This window comes from Psammomys obesus, unplaced genomic scaffold (genome assembly GCF_907164565.1).
Source record: "Psammomys obesus unplaced genomic scaffold, mPsaObe1.curated_primary_1811, whole genome shotgun sequence".
Taxonomy (NCBI): Eukaryota; Metazoa; Chordata; class Mammalia; order Rodentia; family Muridae; genus Psammomys; species Psammomys obesus.
In genome coordinates, this window is record NW_026591598.1 from 4071656 (window position 1) to 4093142 (window position 21487).

The 21487-nt window shown below is 48.6% G+C and overlaps 1 protein-coding gene across 1 annotated transcript in view; it reads left to right on the forward strand.

The window, feature by feature from the left end:
• Nucleotides 1-5986, forward strand: part of Rspo1 (R-spondin 1) — a 21561-nt gene extending 15575 nt beyond the window's left edge. The window contains exons 3-6 of the mRNA XM_055611340.1: nt 1836-2027; nt 4001-4150; nt 4429-4617; nt 5239-5986. Coding sequence (XP_055467315.1) covers nt 1836-2027; nt 4001-4150; nt 4429-4617; nt 5239-5405 — 698 coding nt within the window. The 3' untranslated portion in view covers nt 5406-5986. The remainder of the gene's footprint in view (nt 1-1835; nt 2028-4000; nt 4151-4428; nt 4618-5238) is intronic.
• The last annotated feature ends 15501 nt before the right edge of the window (nt 5987-21487 follow it).

Consider the following 21487-nt stretch of genomic DNA (forward strand, 5'->3'; position numbering starts at 1 on the left):
CTTCCTTCCTTCCTTCCTTCCTTCCTTCCTTCCTTCCTTCCTTCCTTTTTTTCTTTTTGACAGTCTCTTGCTATATTGTCCTAGTCTGGCCTCAAACTCATAATCCTTTTGCCTCAGCTACCAGAATGCTGGGATTTCATGCATGAACCATCATGATGGCCTTTCCCGGACCCTGGAGTCCAGTGTTGCTGGCTTGGGCCAGCAGCACTCACATATGGATGGGTGTCTTCTCCACTGAAGGCCTGTCCCTCTGCACAGAGGCTGAGTTTAATTGATGCCTGACCCCTGAACTCATCCTCCATATGGCACATGGAAAGTGATGGGTGATATGAGCTGAACAGTTAATGAAGGAACAGAATGAAAGCTGAGACTCAGTGATGCTGTAGGAGGTCTTGCTGTCTCCAAGGAGAGCCCTAAACCAGGATGTTTCAACCTCAGCATTACAGGCATTTTGGACCATATGATTCATTTTGTCTGAGGTCAGTCGGCACACTGGAGGACATTAGGGGCTTCTCTAATTTTTTGTTTGTTTTGTTTTTTTCAAGACAGGGTTTCTCTGTATAGTCCTGGCTGTCCTGAAACTTGATTTGTAGGTCTGACTGGCCTCAGACTCAGAAATCCTCCTGCTTCTGCCTCTCCTGGGTGCTGGGATTAAAGCCATATGCCTCCACTACCCAGCTATCAAAGGCTTCTCTTTTCTGTACTCCCTTGATGCCAGTAGCAACTCACTTCTCTGGTCATAATGATCAAAAAAGTCCCTGGGGCTTGAGAGATGGCTCAGCAGTTAAGAGCACTTGTTGCTCATGCAGAGGACCTGCATTCAGTTCCCAGCGCCCACACGATGCCTCCCAACAGTCCGAGGCCCTTCTCTGATCTCTGAGGGCATCAGACACACATGGTGCACACATGTAAACGCAGGTAAAACACTTAAACACATAAAGTCAAAATAAAGTTTGTTTTTTTTTTTTTAAAGTCCCTAAGGTTGGGAATTAAACTCCATAGAGTGCTTACCTCAAATGAGCAAGGCCCTGGGTTTGGTCCCCAGTACCACATAAACCAGGTGTGGTTTATCTCCTTGGGATCCCAGCACTCAGGAGATGGAGGCAGGAGGACAGAGATTCAAGGTCATCTCCTGACGACAAGAGACCCAGTCATTTTTTTTTTTAATTTTTTTTTTAAAGGTTGATCAATCTTTCCTAGAAAGCAAAATCTCCCAAGTTGAAATCACTGCTTTAGGAATAGGTTATTCTAGTTGTTTTTTAGTCTTTCACCTTGGATCATTTAATTCAAGATCCCTCTTGACCTTAAAACTTTACCAGCAATTGAAAAGCTACCTTGAAGCCGGACACAGTGGTGCACTCAGGGAGACAGGGTCAGGCAGATCTCTGTGAGTTCGAGGCCAGCCTGGTCTACAAAGCGAGTCCAGGACATCCAAGGCTACACAGAGAAATGCTGTCTTGAAAAACAAAACAAAACAGACAAAAGAGAAAGAAAAGAAAAAGTAAAAGACAAGCTACCTTGAGTCCCTGAGGCTGAGGTTTCCTCCTTTTGCAGAGTCAGGGTAAGTTCCAGAAAGGTAGAGATTTTCATCTCTGGGGATAAAGAACAAGTCTATAGACTCAGGGTGTGCTGGAGCCAGGAAGTTAGTGGTATAGACCTAGACATCAACACTAATGATCTAGTTAGGGGCTCGAGAGCTGCCCGCCTAGCCCTGCCTTCTGAGACACACATTCCTATTGTGCAACGAAGCCCTCAAAGGATCATGTCCTTTGAGGGGGGCCTGGAAATATGGGTCTTCTCTCCAGCCATCTTCTCCTCCTTACTCTACCCTGCAGTCAGTGCTGAGGGGAGCCAAGCTTGTGCCAAGGGCTGTGAGCTCTGTTCGGAAGTCAACGGTTGCCTCAAGTGCTCACCCAAGCTGTTCATTCTGCTGGAGAGGAACGACATCCGCCAGGTGGGCGTCTGCCTGCCGTCCTGCCCGCCTGGATACTTTGATGCCCGAAACCCCGACATGAACAAATGCATCAGTGAGTGTGTGTGTGTGTGGGGGGGGGGGCTGGAGAGGCCCTGGACCCTGGAGGACTGTGCTTTGAACTAGTTAGTAATGGCCAGTGAGAAGTGTTGAGGGGGCAGAGGGAAGAGGAGACTTGATTTAGCTATACAGCTGCCAGGCAGACATCTTCCTAGATGCTCCACCCGTAATCCCACTGTGTGCAATCCAGAACGCTTTCTTCTCTCTCCATATCTGCACCACAGGTCACTCTCAGGGTCCTGACTTATCTGTCAAGCCATAGACCCAAAAGCTAGTCTCTCTGTGTGCTGTTCAACCCACTCATTAACCACATCCCAGCGGCTGTTTCCCTCCTTCCCATCATCCTATGGAGGCTCCCAACAGCTGTCTCCTCCCCCATTTCCACAGCCTGTTCATCTGGCTTCCAGCCCACCCTCTACACTGCAGCCACCAATGCTCCTGAGACCCATAACCTGGCACAGGTCCCTGTGTTAGCCTCCCCCGTCAGCTCTACCCTGGCTTCAGGGAAGCCCCCGTCTGGCCATTCTGCTCTTTTATGACTCCCCTCGGCTTCTGGCTCTGCTTTTTCACCCCAGCCATGGGGTCATGGGTTCCATGGGTTACAAGGCACGTGCTGTCCTGTCTTCATCCCATCCCCGTAACATTCTGGGGGACAGCCAGTGAGCCACACCAGTGTTTCCTCCCTCAGTTCAGCACCTGGAGCTGTAGAGGTCATTTCTAGATCTCAGATCACCAAGCCTCACCAAAGTCTGTGGAGGGAGGCTGGGCAGAAGGGGCCATCACTACTTTCTAAAGCTGATAACTTAGAGGTGTGGAGGGAGAATGCCTGGTGCCAGCTTAGCCTTCCAAATCTCAGCTTGGCTACTAGCTCATTGTATGGCTTTGAGTGCATCTCAGCCACCCCCCTCCCCCCACAGCTCATCCGTAAGCCAGGAGTGCTGGTTTCTTTTTTCCCCTTGGGTTGTTGTGAGACACACCTATAAACCTCTTGGTGTCTGGCACTCAGTAAATGGGAGCTGCTGTTGTTATTTTGGGTCTTATTGTACTGGCAACCAAACCTAGGAATTAGGCATCTGGAAGGGGAGGGAGGGGGCAGAGGGGAAAGAGGAGGAAGGGAGGCGAAGTTGAAATTAAGCCACCGAAACCAAGGTACAGAAGGAGGCAGATCAATTGCTTGGTAAGGTGAGGTGGGCCCTGGGAGCTGCCCTCTTGGTCTTCAGGACATTGAGGGATGAGGGGGTCCCTGGATGTGCCAGAGTCTGATAGACTGGCAGCTAGGGCTTCAGGTGCCAGAGACTGGGGGGAAGCCAGTACCACCCAGTCTGGAAAGGGGAGGTGGTGGAAGGCCTGTCTGTTCCCAGCCAAGCCCTTTTCTGCCCACCTCCTGCAAAGGAGGGAGCTGGCAAGAGGAGGTAGGGAGGGCCCCAGGAGTCCAACCCAGGGGTTTCTGGAACTTGGATTTGCAGAGGGAGAGGAATTTGCCCTGAGATTGCTCCCACTCCTCTAAGCAGATTCTTTCTGCTCTGGGCAGGCGGAGACCCAGTGCCGAGGTGCCAGTGGTGCCCAGCAATGTGGGAAAGGGGTTCATTTTCCCGTTCAGTCCCACTGTTTTCAGAGGGCTGCTCTGGGACGCTACAGAATGCAGAGACAGTCTGTCTGTCTCCATCAAGCCCGGAAGGCCCCATTGTCCCCTGAAACCCTTGGGTCTCATGTTGAATTCCAGGATCTAAGACTTCATTTGGGGTCTGGTTGGCTATTGCTGGCAAGTTCCCAGTCAGTACTCAGGAGTGGATGCTTGAGTGTCCTCTCCTTGCCTACACCCTTTGAAAGATTCCTCCGCAGGAATCCGAACCCTAGACCAAGATCCTGACCTCTCTGACTGGATGTGAGTGGTGGGTTTGGGGGCTGGGAATAAAAGGATGTGCCCATCCCGGCCGGGGATAGACACCATCCTGCTCCTGTCCTCAGAATGCAAGATCGAGCACTGTGAGGCCTGCTTCAGCCACAACTTCTGCACCAAGTGTCAGGGGGGCTTGTACTTGCACAAAGGCCGCTGCTATCCAGCCTGTCCCGAGGGCTCCACAGCAGCCAACAGCACCATGGAGTGCGGCAGTCCTGGTAAGGTGGGAGGCAGAGGCCAGAGCCAAGGGGTTGATGGGAGTCTGGCCACAGTTCGAAGGGGCGGGGGGGGGCGCAAAAGAAAGCTCATCTTCTGCAACCACCTTTTTGGGGGCTCTTTCTCTGTGGCCTTCTGCCTCTGGGCCAAAGATCTTAGCCCTGAGGTCTGGGCTGAGGGTGCATGGTGGGTGAGGGAGGATTCCCTAAGGCACTCAGGGCCACGGGAGGGGCGGCCCCTCTGCCTCTTGCTTCCCTTCTCCTACCTTACCTCCTGTCAGCACAATGTGAAATGAGTGAGTGGTCCCCGTGGGGCCCCTGCTCCAAGAAGAGGAAGCTGTGCGGTTTCCGGAAGGGATCGGAAGAGCGGACACGCAGGGTGCTCCACGCTCCTGGGGGAGACCACACCACCTGCTCCGACACCAAAGAGACCCGGAAGTGTACAGTGCGCAGGACGCCGTGTCCTGAGGGTGAGCTGCAGCTCTTGCCATCTGGAGGCCAGTTACATCTGTGTGCTGCCAGAGTCTCCCATGCTGTGCAAACAGTGGGGGGGTGAGGGAGGGCGTCTCCTGGCTGAGGACAGTGCCCTGGGATGCGGTGTGGCAGGAATTAGTAACTTCTAAAGGCATGATCCCTGTAGCTGTCCCATTTCTTCAAGATGTTCATTTTAGTAGAGCCCTCAGAGAGCAGAGGGGTTTGGGGATGGGCTAAGCCCCAGAGACTTGGACCTATTTAGAAGGCCCCAGAGCTGGCAGTTGGCAACAAGTCCCCCCTGCCTGGTCTCAGAGGTGGCTGGTGGGTGGCAGGGAATGGGGACTGTCCTGATGGCCTCACTGAACAGCCACGAAGTGCTCTAGGTCTTTGGGTTACAAGGACTGAAGAGAAGGAGAGTGTCTGGTGTGCACTGGGGAAGGCTCTTGGGGCTGTCATTCTTGTACTTATGTAATAAGATCCCCTGAAGAAGCTGAAGTCTGGGGAGGCTTTGGGGTGACTTTCCATCCTGCTTCCTTGCCGTGGCTTTCTGAGGACCATTGGACACCCAGAGTGTCTGTATATCCTATGTTGATTTTCCCTCCACTATCCAACTGCAGGGCAGAAGAGGAGGAAGGGGGGCCAGGGCCGGAGGGAGAATGCCAATAGGCATCCGGCCAGGAAGAACAGCAAGGAGCCAGGCTCCAACTCTCGGAGACACAAAGGGCAGCAGCAGCCACCACAGCCAGGGACAGCAGGGCCACTCACATCAGTAGGACCCACCTAGGCACAGCGGCCCATCTCCAGATCCATGTGGAAGAGTCCAGTGCTGTACTGCATAACGGGAACTTTCTAGTACTGGAGCGTCTAGGACAGCAAGTCCACCCATACTCCACCTACCTACCCATCCATCCATCCATCCATCCATTCATCCATCTGTGCACATTCATGCACACACGGCCATCTGAAAATGACCACACACACACACACACACACACACACACAAACACACACACACTCTTGAGGTTACCGAAGAGACTTCCATTCTGTGATTCTGTGGCCCAGCTGGATATTCAGTTTGTGATGCTCTTGGAAGAGAGAACCTTTCCCAGCATCTGAACCTAAACTTCAAGGAGTGGAACCTTCTGGAGGAACTTCTGGGACAGCATCTGCCAGACAGATGGCAGATTAGAGCCAAAGCTGGACCAGCTGCCAATGGGGAGACTGTTTTCCCCTGTCATGGGTGGCATTCCCAACTGGGTGACTTGATTGTTGGAGATGAGAGTCATTACACATCCGTGGTACGTGTCAGGGCCGACCTGACTTTGAAACTGCTTAAAGGTTTATTTCAAATTAAAAAGAGAGAGAAAGCGAGAGAAAAACTCTATTCATTTTCAGGGTGTGAGGTTTGGTGGGTACATGTGGGAGCAGGGAGGGGCAGGACCCAATTTCAAGAGCTCCCTGATAACCTCTGGCAGGAGGAAAACTTAAGGGAAACCTGGTGAGTAGTCACTAGGTTCCCTGCATGTTTTTAAAAAGAGATTTAAAAAAACACTTCTATGATTGCACGCGTGCCTGTGTGACTTTATGTGCACCTCGTGAATGCAGGTCCTCCCAGAAGCCACACTTACAGGAGGTTACGGCCTGCTGAGGTTGGAGATGGGAACTCAACCCAGGTCCCCAGCAAAAGCAGCAAGTGCTGTTAATCACTGGGTCATCTCTCCAGCCCCATCTGCCTTCCTGTCAGTCATAGTGTGGTCTGTGGGCCAGCTGTGACCTTGTTGGCAAGCAGCTTGCTGGGAATGAGACTCAGGTGCCATCCCAGACCTAGTGTGCCACAGCATGCGCGTGAGCCAGGCTCCAGGTGGTGGGCATACATGCCCTAATCAAGAAGCACTCCCACCATTCCTCCGAAGAAGTCCAGGCCAGCCCTGTGAAAGGACTTCCATCTGGGAGGTCAGGGTCTGTGTACCAAAAGGGGAGGGAGAGAGCAGGCTCTCTGACCATTATCAGAATGTCCACTGTCAGACCACTGGGAACTGTCCCGGCCACAGGTGCAGCAGTGGGTGGAATGACTTTGTGTGACATTCTGGCATCTGCTGGCATCTGTGCAGGCCAGGCTCTGGACTAGGTGGTTGTTTTCCACAGAGAGCCAGACTCAGCCTGCTCTCACAAAGCTTAGAGCATGATGGGAGAGGCAGATGTTCATCAAATGAAGGTGCAAGCAAGACCCCAAGTACAAACAGAGGGCGTCAAGGGCAGGCAGATTCTGCTATATACATGGAGCTTGTAAAAGCAAGTGAAAGAAAAAAGAAAAAGAGATGAACAAAAAGCAAAGACTTTATTCCAGAGTGGCTTCTCAGAACAGGGAAGATTTGAGATCACCTCTGAACAATTTGTAGAAGGATTTAAGATAAAGATTAATGTCTTGGGCCAGCAAGAGGGCTCAACCAATGAAGGTGCTTGCTACCAAGTCAGATGACCTGCTTGGGATCTGACACTCAGAAGGCAGAAGGAGAGAAGTGACTATCTTGAAAGTTGTCCTCTGAACTCCATGTGTATGTGGAGACATGGACACACACACAATGAGTAAATAAATAATGTCTTTGTGGGGAGGGGTTGAGACAGGGTTTCTCTGTGTAGCCCTGGCTGTCCTGGACTCACTTTGTAGACCAGGCTGGCCTCAAACTCACAGAATATCTGCCTGCCTCTGCCTCAAGTGCTGGGATCACAGATGTGTGCCACTGTGGCTGGCTTCAAATTATGTTATTTTTTAAAATGACATTTTTTAAGGCTTAAAGTCTGTAAGAATAAGGAAGACAGAAAAAAGATTTAGTTATGAAGCCAGCAACCTGGGGCTGCAGGTCAATAGTGGATCACTTGCTAAGACCACAAAAGTAATTCTTAGAACCACAAAAAAAAAAAAAAAAAAAGACAAGTAAACAAGTCTAAGCAGAACCCGTCGTGGTGCTCACACTTAGAATCCTTGGGAGTCAGAGGCAGGAGGACAGAGTTCAAGGTCACCCTCAACAACATGGTGAGAATGAGGCCAGGTTGAGCTTGTCTCAAAAAGCCAACCAACCAGCCAACCAACCAACCATATACAAAGCAAGCTAGGGGCTGGGGTGATGAGTTCACCCATGCTACTCTAATAGAGAACCTGAGTCTGGGTCCTAGTACCTAAGTCTTGTGGCCCACAACTGCATGGAACTCCCTCTCTAGGGGCAGCCAACACACTTTTCCAACCTCTTCAGGCACATAAATACAAGTACACACACACACACAAACAAACAAATAAAAAAATAAATATTTTTGTTGTTGTTTTCAAGATCTGAGTGCTGGGATTAAAGGTGTGCCACCATCCATTGTCTTTAAAAAAAATGGACAAGACTAGAACATATTTAAAATCTGTAAGAGTCCAGGGACGGGAAGGGAATGATTGAATATATAGAGAAAGGAGGGAATGGGTAATAGGTTTGGGAGAGACATATGTTCTTCTAGGACTGGGAGGCGAGGGGCAGGAATGGGGAAGCTTGCAAACAAGGAAGTCTGTGCCCCTGCTACCCCAAAGGTCTCATTCCACCCAGACCTGCCATCCCTTACTGCTGGTTGAGACTGGGAGACTGTGTTGGCATGGCTGGTCCCAGGCTGTCCATAGCAAGCTATAGCTTTTCCCTTCACCATGTCTTGCCTCCTTTCCCTGTCTTTGTCAGCCTTTCTGTACTGGTCAGTTTTTCATATATGTTTTTGTCTCACTGTTTCTCTCAACTGTCTCCTTAGGTCCTTTTTGTTGTTGTTACCCTGACTTTCTCTGCTCCTGTCCTAGTCTCTGACTCAGTTTCCCTTGGTCTAGTTCTCTTCTAGATCAATCCTCAGTCTTTGTGTGTCTTGGCTGATTCATCCAATCTCCCAGATCCTTAGTTGGTTCCAAGTGTGGCCATTAGCCTGCAATCATCGTCTCACTCTGAGAACTTGCTAAAAACACAGAATCTCAGACCATATGTAGATACAAAGAACTTAGATCTTCGTTATAACAAGACAGCCTGGAGAATTCAAGCTCATATGCTACACTGACATGAGTTCTCTTCTAAAACCACATCTGAACAAAACTCAGAATAAGAGGGAAAGGGGTCTCCTGAGTGCCTGTATCACCCTGGTGATGCTACGGGGGTGGCTCAGCTTATCACTTCCTACACACACACACACACACACACACACACACACACACACACACACACCCTCCTAGAAGCTGCCCCTGGAATCTGAGCAGCTCAGGGAAGGAGTCTGTGGCTCCAGGAAGTCCTGGGGGTACAGATGCTTCCACATCTGCAGGACGACTGGTCAGGGGACATTCTCACCCTGGTACCTCGTGGACTTCTGGATGCGACCCTAACACATTGTGAATATAATGGGCCCTGGGCCTATCCTTGTCTGTTTCTAAGCTGGGTGATGTAGGTTAAAAAGTGAGGAATGGTCATCTGCTCACAGTCCTAAAACATCCACCTGAGGCTGGTACCCTAGGGTACCTGCCAACAACCATGGACGGTTCTAAAATGGTTCTTGGTGCTTTGGAGGACGAGCAAGTTCTGGAGGGGGCCATCTCTCTTGTGTCAAGATTCCTCTCCCTGCTCCAGGTTTAGATGGTGAAAGCACATAGTTCTCTGTGTTTATTTGCTTGCATGGTTTGGAAATTTAGCTCTCTTCTCTATGGGGTCATGCACTTAACCAGACCAACACATTTCTGGCCATCTTTCCCACCTCCAACTCTGCTGTTTCCCATCCCATTGTTTGGGGTGATATGTTTTCTGGAGTTTTCAAAGTGGGGATTTTCCCTCCTCTTCTCTGGTTTGTTTGGTTTGGTTTAAGAAAACTGGGAGAGAATTCAGGGCCAGGGCCAGCTCTAAAGACCTGCTCCATATCTCCGACACAGGGCCAGGCCCCCAGGTACTGGCTTTTTGCCTCAGATACCTCCAGCTATGAGTCTGATGCATGGTGGGAACTTTCTTGGTGGTAGGGAAGGGGGAAACAGGCTTTGAGAACAGGTTCTATCTGGCAAGACTAAATGGATTCATTGGGAAAGGGTAGGAGCGTGGTGTGTGCCACAGGTAGAAATGATCAAGAACAAAAGCCTTATTCTAAGAGGGAGAAGGAGGAGATCTGAAGGTTGAGGGCCTTGGGGGATGATGGGCTGCAAGGGGACCAGGGCTGGGTGCACCTGCTTTGGTGTGCTGTACCTCCCTGCTCTCCCCGAGAAAGAACCAAGAGAGGGGAGAACAAACCCTGGGAAGGGAGTGGTCATAGAACCCCTCAACGGGCTCTGTCTGGAATGAGCTGGCATGGGTGGGTGTGGGAGAACTAATGCTGTGAGTCCCTGCCTACCTCCAGCAGGATTGCCTACCAGGTTGGTGCCTGCTGATAAGGGACTCCGGCCTGTGGCTGGAGAAGGTAGCTTGGGTTAATGCCCCAGAGCCTTCCAGAACTTAAGTAGGAAATTGCGAAACAGGGCTGCGTTTTGAAAGAGAAAGTATGTGAAAAATGGTTCCTCCCTCGCCTGCCCTCCCCGGGGCTTGGTGCAGGGAGGTGGGTGAGATGGATTCCTGGCTGGGCCCACTCCTGTGTGGGAAAGAGAGCAAGGGCCAGCTCCCAGCAGGCTGCCAGCCTTTGATTATTGATTATTGATGGTGCGGAGCACTTTCCCCCTCTCTTGAACCTGGCCCGTATGACAAAGCCAGCTGCTTCATCAAGCTGAGTTTTGTGCCCTCAGAGGGATGGATTCTAGGGGCTCCCTCCCCAACCTCATATGGACCTTGGCTGTTGACTGACTATTTGGAATGTCTTCAGGTTGAGCCAGGCCTATCCATAAAATGGGAAGCATTTGGCAGTTCCATTGCCTCTGGCTCCCAGTCTTGGCCCTGGCCTGGCTGTCTTCTTCAAGGAGCTGGGTGGGCCTCCTGCCAGGATGCTTCCCTGGGAAACATCGAAGTGAGTTAAAGTCAACAATGAATTCATCTCCAAAAAGAAAAAGCCAGCAGCCCCAGGGCATGGAGACAGGAGAAGGACGACCAGAGACTGGGCACAGAAGAGAGGATAGGTAATGCTGGCATAGCCACGCCAGATCCAAGTCTGGCAAGGGACGTGGTGGCTCAAGGGACAGCAGGGGCACTTTCTGACACTGGCCCTGGAAGGCAAACTTGGCAAAAGTGGTGATGACAAGGGTGTCAAATCCCCAGAGAGCAGCAAAGTATTATTTTAAGGATTGGGGGCTGAGGCAAAGCAGAGGGAAAGGAGGAGGCTGGAGTGAGGGACAGTGAGTTGCGGCCCAGCGGTCCTCAGGCCTGCCTGAAGGATGGGGTATGCACCAGGATAGACATTTGGGCAGGTGACGGTGTTGTGCTGCCAGCTCATCTTGAGTGTTGGAACAGGGAATAATGTGGTATCAAGGCCAAGGGCAGAGCAGCCTCATGATGGTTACAAAATCTGGTGTTTGTGTACTTGTCAGGTAGGTGTACATAGATGTATGTGCACTGGTATATGTTTAAGCGTGGAGAAGGGCCACAGAACAACCGTCGTGCCATTCCTCAGGAGCTATCCACCTTGTTTTTACAGACAGTTTCTTTCCGGCCTGGAGCTCACTCCATAGGTTAGGCAGGCCAGCCTGAAAGCTCCGAGATCTGCCTGTCTCGGCCTCCCCAGGTCTGGAATTACAAGTGCATGCCTCCATGCCCAGAATTTTAGAGTGGGTTCTAGTGACCAAACTCCGGTCCTCATCCTTGCAAGGTAAACTTTTTACTGACCCAGCTATCTCCCCAGTCCAGGACCTGACATTTGAGTCTGAATATCTCTCCTTACTAGATTCGTCTCTGAGGGCCCTACACAAGGATCAGGGTTCCTGACTGTGCCAGGGCCCACATCTGACTGCTCTTCCTGAAGGGCACTGGACTGGTAAACTGTAACACTCAGAAGTCCCAAGCAGGGACACTGGAACCAGGTAAAGATGGAGCCATTCTTTCTGGGTACTGGAGTGGGGTCCCAGCTCACTCCACCAGCTTGAGAGCTGTGTTCCTAGTAGAGGAGCGTGTCCATGCCTCCCCGCCTGATAAAAGCTGCTTGTGCCAGGTTGAAATACACACAGCAAATCTAGCTCAGACCTCTGCTATGCCCCCGAGGCTCAGAGACTCTGGCAACGACTGCCTTGAATATACACTTGGCCTCTCTCCCAAGGGCAGGATCGTTGCCGATAGACTGTGCCTGATTTCTCTCCTGCCCTCACATTCATTCTCCCAAGATATTTTATTGTACGAGGTATTTGCCTACCACGCATATTTACAATTCTTTCCTTGCCACCAAACCAACAAAGTGTCCACAGACACTGAGTCTCCATTTCTCACAAACACATTCTCGCTGATTCCCATGGCTTACCCTTCTCCTGTTTCCACCATTTCTTTTTCGTTTTTCAAATGTGCCTTATCCTCTGATCCTTCTGGGCCCTCTCCAGGCTGGCTGAGTTGGGCTCCTCTGCTCTTCTATCCTGGGCACAGACAGAAGGCCTTATTCTACCTTATGATTTTTTTTTTTTTAACATGCGCTTGAAAGTTCTTCAGGGTACTATGGTCATGACTTACCTTGTCGATATGTCTCCTGGATATTTGACCAGTGACATCTGTTATCACAGCCTAGATAGTGGATGAATGGACAAAAGGGAATTAATGATAAAGTTCCATTTGATTTTTTTTCTTATGTACATAGTGTCTACGGGTGTGCACACATATGCACATAGAATGTGGAGGTCAACCTTGGGTGTCACTCCTCGGGGACCATCCACATGTTTTTAGAGACATGGTCTCTCATTGGCTTGGCACTTGCTAGTTAAGCTCGGCCGGCTGGCTGGTGAGCCCCCCCCCCCCAGCTACTTACCTGTCCCAGCATTCCCAGCTGCTGGGGCTATGAGCATGTGCCACCACACCCAGATTGTTTGTGTAGGTTCTGGGGATTGAACTGAGGTTCTTGTGTTTGCAAGGCAATTGCTTTATTGACTGAGCTGCCTCTCTGGGACAGAATGGTTTGTTTGCTTGTTTGTTTGTTTGTTTGTTTGTAGATGATAATTGCTGATGGTTCTGACTCTTTTTCCCTTCTAGGAGTAAAGTGGGGAAGGAAGGCAGAGTCAGTACTGAGGATCATTGCAACCCTAGGCCTAAAGCAACCTGACCTTCCAGCTCTCTGTCTTTGGCCAGTACTAGTTCTGACAAGGCAGGGGTAAAAGACCCCAGCTCTCCAGGGGTACTGCCTGCTGCTCCCATCTCCAGCTTTATTATCTCACATGCCCAGTACAAAGGGACTGTACTGGTTACTTTTTTTTTTTTTTTTGTCAACTTGACTGACAGAAGCTAGAATTATCCAGGAACAGGAACTTCCACTGAGAAAATGTCTCCATCAGACTGGTCCATGGGCAGGCCTGCATGAGCCTTGGTTAATGACTGATATGGGGCAAGGGTCCAGTCCACTGTGGGTGATGCCATCCCTGGGCAGGTGGTCTTAGGGTATATAAGAAAGTAAGCTAAACAAGCCATGGAGACCAAGGCAATAAGCAACATTCCTCCATAGCCTTTGCTTCAGTTCCTGCCTCCAGGTTCCTACATACACACAGGAAAGACCCTGTTTGGCTTCCAGACAGCCTCTGAACCTGTGCAGAGAGCCCTCTGCTGGCCCACAGAAGCATCAGCTACACTCACTTGTTCAGGGGGTGCCTGGTTTGAATTTAGAGCGCCTGCAGTGGGGGGAGGGGACAGGGGTCTGGGCCTGGGTCTGGGGAGGTGTTCCGTATTGGAATGGGGAGCGCCCTCACAGAACAATGGCAGTGCATCATCTGTCTTTTACAAGCCCAGTCAACTCAGGGAACACACAGCAGTGTCCTCGGCTAGGGATGTGGGCAAGGGAGCTTGTAAAGGGCCAGGGAGTAAAAGTATTTTTAGGCTCTGTAGACCATATGTTGTCTGTTGCAGTAAAGCTTCTCTCCCTTGTAGTGCAAAGCAGCCAAAGGCCATATGTAAACAAATGGTGTGGCTGTGTTCCAGTAAAACTTTATTTATGAACCCTGAAATTTGAATTTCATATCACTTTCATGCGTCATAAAACGTTATTTTTATTTTGACTTTTTCGACCATTTAAGAAACTAAAACCCATTCTTAGCTTTAGGGCCACATACAAATAGGCGGCGGGTGGGATTTGGCCAGTGGGTGGTGAGTCTGCTTATCCCTGTGCTGGGAAATAAGCTAACGGATTTGGTTCATGTTTTTTAGCATGGGCACTGATGGTGTGGGAGGGGAGAATCTTGGTGGAAATCCGAGTACCGGGTCCTTGACAAAGATGAGAGGCATCCTAGGATCACAGACAAAGCTCAGTCCTTCAAACCTGTTAAAAGTAACCAGAGAGTTCATCAACCTGTTTTGTAGGATGTGTTAGAAGGATAGTTTTTTTTGTTTGGGTTTTTAAAATTTTTTTTGTTTGTTTGTTTTCCAGAGATGAAAAAGTGATCATTTTCTAACCAGGGCTCTTAAAAGTTACACATGGGCCAGATGTGGTAGCGCACAACTTTAGTTCCAACACTCAGGAGTTAGAGGCAGGCAGATCTCTATGAGTTCAAGGCCAGCATGATCTACATAGGCCTTCTAGGGCAGCAAGAGTTATATAGTGAGTCCTGTCAAAAACAAAAGGCTCACACAAGGGCTGGGGGATGGCTCGGAGATATAGCCTTCATTGCAATGGTGAGGTCACAGCTTAAATCCCCAGCACCCACTAAAAGCCAGGCAGGCATGGTAGCCTGTCTGTAATCCAGCATTCATCTCTTGAACAAGCTGGCTAGCTTCATCATTTTGTTGGGCTCTGGGTTCAGTTGAGAAACCGTGACTCAAAATGTAAGACAAATAATGACTGGGGAAAAAATGACACAAAAAGAGGATAAGACTTACTCCTAAAGTGTGGAGAGGGTTTTTTTGTTTGTTTGTTTGTTTGTTTGTTTTAAATTGTAGAAGTAAAGGAGAAAACAGGCAGAAGGAAGAATCCAGACTGAACATGGCTGGCAGACCAAACCAGACCATGAGAAGAGAGAGGGGAGGGAGAACAAGCAAGGTGGCCTAGGCCAAGAGGCCAGAGACCCGATGTAGTCAAAATGGTTGAGTTATAGAGGGGTCAGGCTGGGGCCAGGGAAAGGGAAACCCAGCCCCTGGAAGGAGGAGGTTTAGGGTAAGAGGTAGGGTGAGAAGTTCTGGGAGGAGCCACAGGCACTAAGTAAGATTGGAAGTGCTGTCTTTGATGTGTTAATTGGTGCCCCAGTTAGCCATTTCTCCCAGATTTCTGAGACCTAACAGATAATGCTCACCACCATGCATGTACACACGCACGTTTGAATGTGTGCACAAGCACAGACCCCTACATCCTGCCCCATTCCCACACCATACACATACATGGAAATAAACGAAAACCTACACAAATAAGGACTGGACCACTTTTTCATTGGCTGCTTGAGAAGTTATTCACCTTAACTTTTCTTCTACATAACGGCATAACTCTCTACTTTGTAGTGAATGGTTTGCCCCCAGTTTAGACCAAAACAGACATGGGAGCAAGAAGGATGGAGGAGGCCATGGAAAATCTCTGTACCTTCTTGAGGAGAAGTTGTGCTAAGGGTTAGACTGGACGCCTGTGGGGGACACAATGGTTTTAAGAACTGATTTCTCAGACTCGTCAGTGTCACAGTGTTTTTCTAGAAACAAGCCAAGGGACCTGCTGAAATTTTTTAAAAAGTGTTTTCCTAGGGAAAAATGGGGAAGTAGGCAGAGGAGGAGAAGAATTACACGAAGATTTAGTCTAACAGCTTAAAAATCAAAAGGATCACTGGGCAGATAGATATCAAATATAATAAGAAACACACGGATCTTGCAGAGATGGCTTAACATGGGCCTCCAGATTCCTTGGAGCTTAACGGTTGTCTACAATTTGGAACTGGACCTCCAATTCCCACATCACTGAGCATCCTAGATGTACTTCTGAGTTTGCAGCCAGCAACTTAGGGTTATCTAAACCAGGCTGAAAATGAAAGGCTGTTAACAGCATCCCAAAAAGCTGCTTCTCCGATTGTTCGCAAACAGCTAGGGACTGCAGGGACCCAGCAATAGCAAGGAACAAAAGGTCTGTTTGTTAGTCCAAAGCTTAATGTAGGGACTTTTTTTGAAGACCGTTACTTTGTAATTTTTTTAAATTAATTCTTTGTGACTTTCACATCACGCACCCCAAATCCCACTCGTTTCCCAGTCCTTCTACCCCAGTAGCCCCCCAAAAAAGAAAGTAAAAAAAAAGAATAAATAAATAAACAAATGAATAAGTAAATAAACAAACAAACCACCTCCCCATGGGAGCTGCGGTATGTCACAGTTTATCACACAGTACACCGTTTTGCCCAAACAGCTTTACTGGCAAATGCTACACTATCGGGATCCTCCCCAGGGCTCCTCTCGGAGTCCTGATGTCCTGAGTCACGGAGATCCTGCGTCTTTATTCCTGCAAGACCGGCCTGTTCAGGGGCTCCAGCACCTCATAGGTGGGATAGATGTTGGGGTGGGCCAGCTCAAAGCCCTGTATCTGGGTCTGGGTGGTAGCTAAATTGGTCAGCCCACCAGCTCTTCCGCACCCATGTCACCAGATATCTCCCTCCCTGCCCCGGTGAGAGGCAGCAGGCAGCGCCAGCTCAGCACTGCCCTTGGCCATCAGCATGGTCTCAGGAGGCAGCTCACACCACAGACGTCTGCATGGCCTTTGGAGGCCGGGACATCACTATGGCCTCTCACTTTGGGCTGTTCCTCACTGCTGTTCCCTCTCCACATCCACCCCTCTTCAGACTGCACAAACTTCTCCCCTTCTCTTTCTCTCCCATCCCTCCACTTCATACTTGCTCATTGTAGTGGTGCTCAGAGCAGTGGTTGGGGCCTCTGGATGTTTCTTGAAGACCTTACCCTGAAATTTGAGCAATGGTACCAATAGAGAAGTCTCTCCACTACTTGGCACAGGGAGCCAGCCTGCCAGCTTGTGGTGTCGGTATCTAAAAACTCCCTGGGTATTCTAAATTGAAAATGGAGATTTGGGGCTGGAGAGGTGGCTCAGCACTTGGATAAGAACACTTGGTGCTCTGGCAGAGGACTAGGGATTGGTTTCCGGCAGCCACACCAGGCAGGTCTCAACCATCTGTAACTGTAGTTCCAGAGGATCTGATGCTCTCTTCCGTTCCCCGTGGGCACTGCATGCACATGATAGCAATGCAGCTAGACACTGGCACACAAAAATAAAATAAATAAATTCCTTTTTAAAAAAAGAAAAAGAAGCCAGGTAGGGATGATGCACGCCTTTAATCCCAGGATTTTGGAGGCAGAGACAGGTGGATCTCTGTGAGTTCGAGGCCAGCCTGGTCTACAAAGTGGGTTCCAGGAGAGCCAAGGCTACACAGAGAAACCCTGCCTTGAAAACACAAAACAAGCTTTCGAAAGGTGGCTTTCACGTCTGTGGATGACACCCCTGGAATAATAGTTATGCTGCCTTTGCTATTCCTGGCAAAACCAATAAAGTCTGAACCCTAAGGAAAAAAACAACAACAACAACAAAAAACACAAAACAAAAGGAAAAAAACAAAAAGAAAAAGAAACAAATAGAGGATGATTTGACCAGTGAACCCCTAACTTAACACAACCTGTCCTTGTATTTTTAACTGTTCAGATTGTTTACTATGGACTTTTGTTTTATTGTTTTCTACAGATGAAACAAAACCCCTGAAACTGTATGAAGAATCCTTCTCTGTTTAGCACCTCCAGCTTTGGCATTTGGACTGTTTCACATGGACTGACAGTCACTCCAGGGTTCAGCTCTTTTTTTTTTTTTTTTTTTTTAGCAGAGTTTTATGTATGCCAGGCTGGCCTCAAATTGAACATGCAACTAAGAATGACCCTGATTCTCCTGTCTCCACTTCCTGAGTGGGAGATCACAGGCAAATAGTACCTTGCCAGGTTTTGTGTAGTGCTGGGAGTGGAACCTGGGGCTTTGCACATGCTGAGCAAACCCTCTACTGCCTGAGCTGTGTCTCCAGTTCTCTTTTAAAATAAGGTCCCTATGTAGCTCAGGCTGGCTACGAATTCAAAGCAATCTTCTTGCTTCAGCCTTCTAGGAGTATGCCTGTGGACTAGGTCCTCTCGGGGTACAACTTCTGCCCCAGCAGATGGGAATCAGCTGTCAGAGAAGGTCCTAAAGAGAACAAGTGAGGAGTCTCTGGCAGTTCAACTGGGAAGCATAAGCCAACAAGCTGGCACCAATTAAGAGCTAATGGCCTTACAATGGAACGTTGCCAAAGGATAAGGACCCGGGGCTGCAGCATAAATACAGACACTTGGGGAAGAGCCAAAACATAGTTTCAGAAAGCAAGGGAGCCCACTCCGGCCTTCTCCACCTTGACTCTGCGGGAGAAAATGAGAGGATGCAAGATTGGTGGAAAGGAAACCAGGTCTTTCTGGGCTGGCTTCTGGTCAGGTCATCAGGGTAACTTTTCGGGAAGAGTTTGCTTATCAGATCTAAAACTTCTGTGCAGGGCCTGGGGATGTGAGTGTGCTGGCTGAGCACTTGGCTGGCAGCACAAAGTTGTGAGTTTGATCCCAGGGCCGCATAAACTGGATGTGGTATGCAGTACACTTCTGATCCCAGAGCTTTGGAGCAGGAGAATCAAAAATTCCAGGTAATCCTAAGCTACATGCCAAGTGTGAGGCCAGCCTGGACTATATGAGATCAGTATCAACAAAACAATAACAACAGAAGGACTAAAACTTCTCTGTATACAAGAATCACGGGGAAGCTGGGAGTATAGCTCAGTAGAATGTTCACTGAGTGTGGATGAGGCCTTACATTCAGTCCCCAGTACCACTAAAGCAATTACTGAGATAACTAGGGCCTGAGCACATAGCTCAGTGGTAGAGCATCTGCCTAGCATGCAGATGATCCTACTTTGACCCTAGTGTTGGAGGGGAAAAAAATCAGCCAAAGATATACTATTCTGCTTTTGAGCCCCTATCTTTAACCAAGTGGAGCTGGGAAGCTCTGGGGAGAGGCCCGGGGGGGGGGGGCTGCATTTTTAACCCATTTGGATGCTGATGGTCCTTGGACCACACTGAAAAAAAAAAAGTTCTTCTTTAGAAGCAACTGATGTTTATCTACCTGACACCAATGACAAGATGAAAATGAGGTCAGGAGTCTCTGCTTCCTGTGAAAACATCAGTTCAGCATACAGCACTGGCTTGGCATTTCTAGCTGGTCTCTGAGGGACTCTCCCCATGCACACAGACCCATGGCTATGAGCAACAGGACTGCAGAAAATGAGGTGCTAATCCTGGATCTGGAGAAAGAGAGAGAGAGAGAGAGAGAGAGAGAGAGAGAGAGAGCGTTGTATTTGCACACTATGAACTGCATCGCGTACCATAACCCATGGAATCACCTTGCAAGCTTTCAGGGTAGTTAAATCATTCCGTCTGTGGTGAAGCTGAGGAACTGTACCCCTGGAGGTATCTTGCCTCCTCTGGTTGTCATGCATTAGGAGGGAAAATGAGTGAAGAAACAGTCACTACATTATATCTGTGGGAAGTAGGGTATACAAAATGAATGGGTAACTTGAGCTTAACTCACCTCTATCAGGTTCCTCAGCTGCTGGTAGAACCCTGTGAGGGTGGCCGTCAGGCTCGGAAAATACTGTTTGAAGGGTTGATAGGTCAGACTGTAAACATAGATGGGGGAATTTGTACAGTCAACATAAGCAGGGTAGGAGAGTAGGAGAGAAACAACCCACCATATCATCTGGGAAAATAAAACTCTTTGGCAAGACTTCACAACAGCCTGATTCAAAATTTCATAATGAAATTATGCTTCTGATCAAAGCCTGCATGAGCTCATGAGCTGATTTTTGCCATTCGTGTTTATTCTGGTTTGCACCAAGTTGAGGCATCAGAAACACATTAATCTAATCTTCTCTTTGGGAGGAGGCTCTTGTACCCTCATTTGGGAATCAAAGGGACAGAGTATGGCAGGAGGGACTATCTTCAGCCCCTCACTGAATGTGCACTTTTCTTTGATTGGTTCTCAGAGTCCCCTTAGGCACATGGCAGGAGCAGGGTCTTCCTAGCAGAGCCGAGGCTCCTTACACTTGCCCTTGAGGCAAGAAAAGCAAAGTTTAAGAAGGGGAAGGGACTTACATCTCCTCTGGGACATGGTCTGCTTTTGCTCTAGAAGGAGCATTGTGGGGGTTTGTTTGTTTTAGACTCAGAGAAGCGTTCAACCGTGCCTCTGTCAACTGGAACATTGTACAACAGGTTCTTCCTTTTCACAAAACAAACCCAAACCCATGGATCCACACTTCTCAAGGGGCACACTCACCTAACCAGCACTTTCCTGGTCCTTCTTGAGGGCACACAGATAGGCACTTCCAGATAAATTGAAGTCCCCAAACAGGTGGAAGGCTCTTGGTTGAAAGCTGGGAAACAGTAATCACTGGATCTCATAGAGCTCCTTCATCTTTAGACAAGAGACGTTTTTCTCCTTCCTTTCTTACTCATTCAAGAAAGATTTAGTGATGCCTTATTTTATGCCAGGTGCTTGCTAAAAGTGTTTTTAAGCCCAGGGACCATTACATGCTTGACAGCACCGTTGTGACCCTTTAGCTCTTTTTGTCTCAAAGGGCTGTGGTGGTGCCCCACCACCAGGCTGGTCACAGCCCTCTTTGAGGCAGAGGCAGGTGGATCTCTGAGTTGAAGGCCACCTTGGTCTACAGAATGAGTTCAACCATAGCTACACAGAGAGCCCAACCCTGTCTCAACAAACAAACAAATAAAAAGATAATGTTTTATTCTATAGCTTGTCAAGTACCTCCCTAGACAGTGCAGGCTAGACTAGCCTTGAACTCAGGGCAGGCAATTGTTCTGCGTCAGCCTCTCAAATGCTGAGGTTACGGGCTCATGCCACCACACTCGGCTTTGTTTTAAGTTCCGAGGACACAAAAGTGAATAAACGTGTACCAGACTTCCACTTTCCTGAAGTTTATGGCCTAGATTTAGGAAAACAGCCAATTACTCTCGTTCGATTTCAGCTTGGTGGTGTGTGCAGTGAAGTACGATGGAACAGAATAACAAGAAGAAAGTGGTTTATTTATTTATTTATTGCTATTTCTTTCTTTTTTTTTAATTTTATTTTTTTTCTTATCAGTTACATTTTATTAACTCTGTATCCCAGCCGTGTCCCGCTCCCTCATTCCTTCCCAATCCCACCCTCCCTCCCGAAAGTGGTTGATTTAAATCAATAAATCAGGAAAGACTTTTACCGATAGGATAAGTTCCCAGATAAACCAAGGGCTTGTAGTTCGATTTGAAAACAAGTGAACAATGAAAAAATCCTTTTTTTTTTTTTTGGCTAGGTATGGTGGTGCATGCCTTTAATTCCAGCACTCAGGGAGGCAGAGGCAGGTGGATCTCTGTTTGAGGCCAGCCTGGTCTACAAAGCAAGTCCAGGACAGCCAAGGCTACAGAGAGAAACCCTGTCTTGAAAAAAAACAAAAAGAAAAAAAAATTATATAGGGTCTCTATTTGAACTTGTGGTAATCTTCCTGCCTTACCCTCTCAAGCATATCATTCTTCCTTAGATTTTTAAAGGATAACAATCCTTTAAACAATGTTTGGAATATAAGCTAGAAAGTATGTTTATTCATTTTTATTCTGAAATTCAGATTTCACTGTGTCCTGTATTTTTTCTTGATAATCTTCTTCCTCCTCCTCTTTCCTCTTTTTCTTTTTCTTCTGGAAT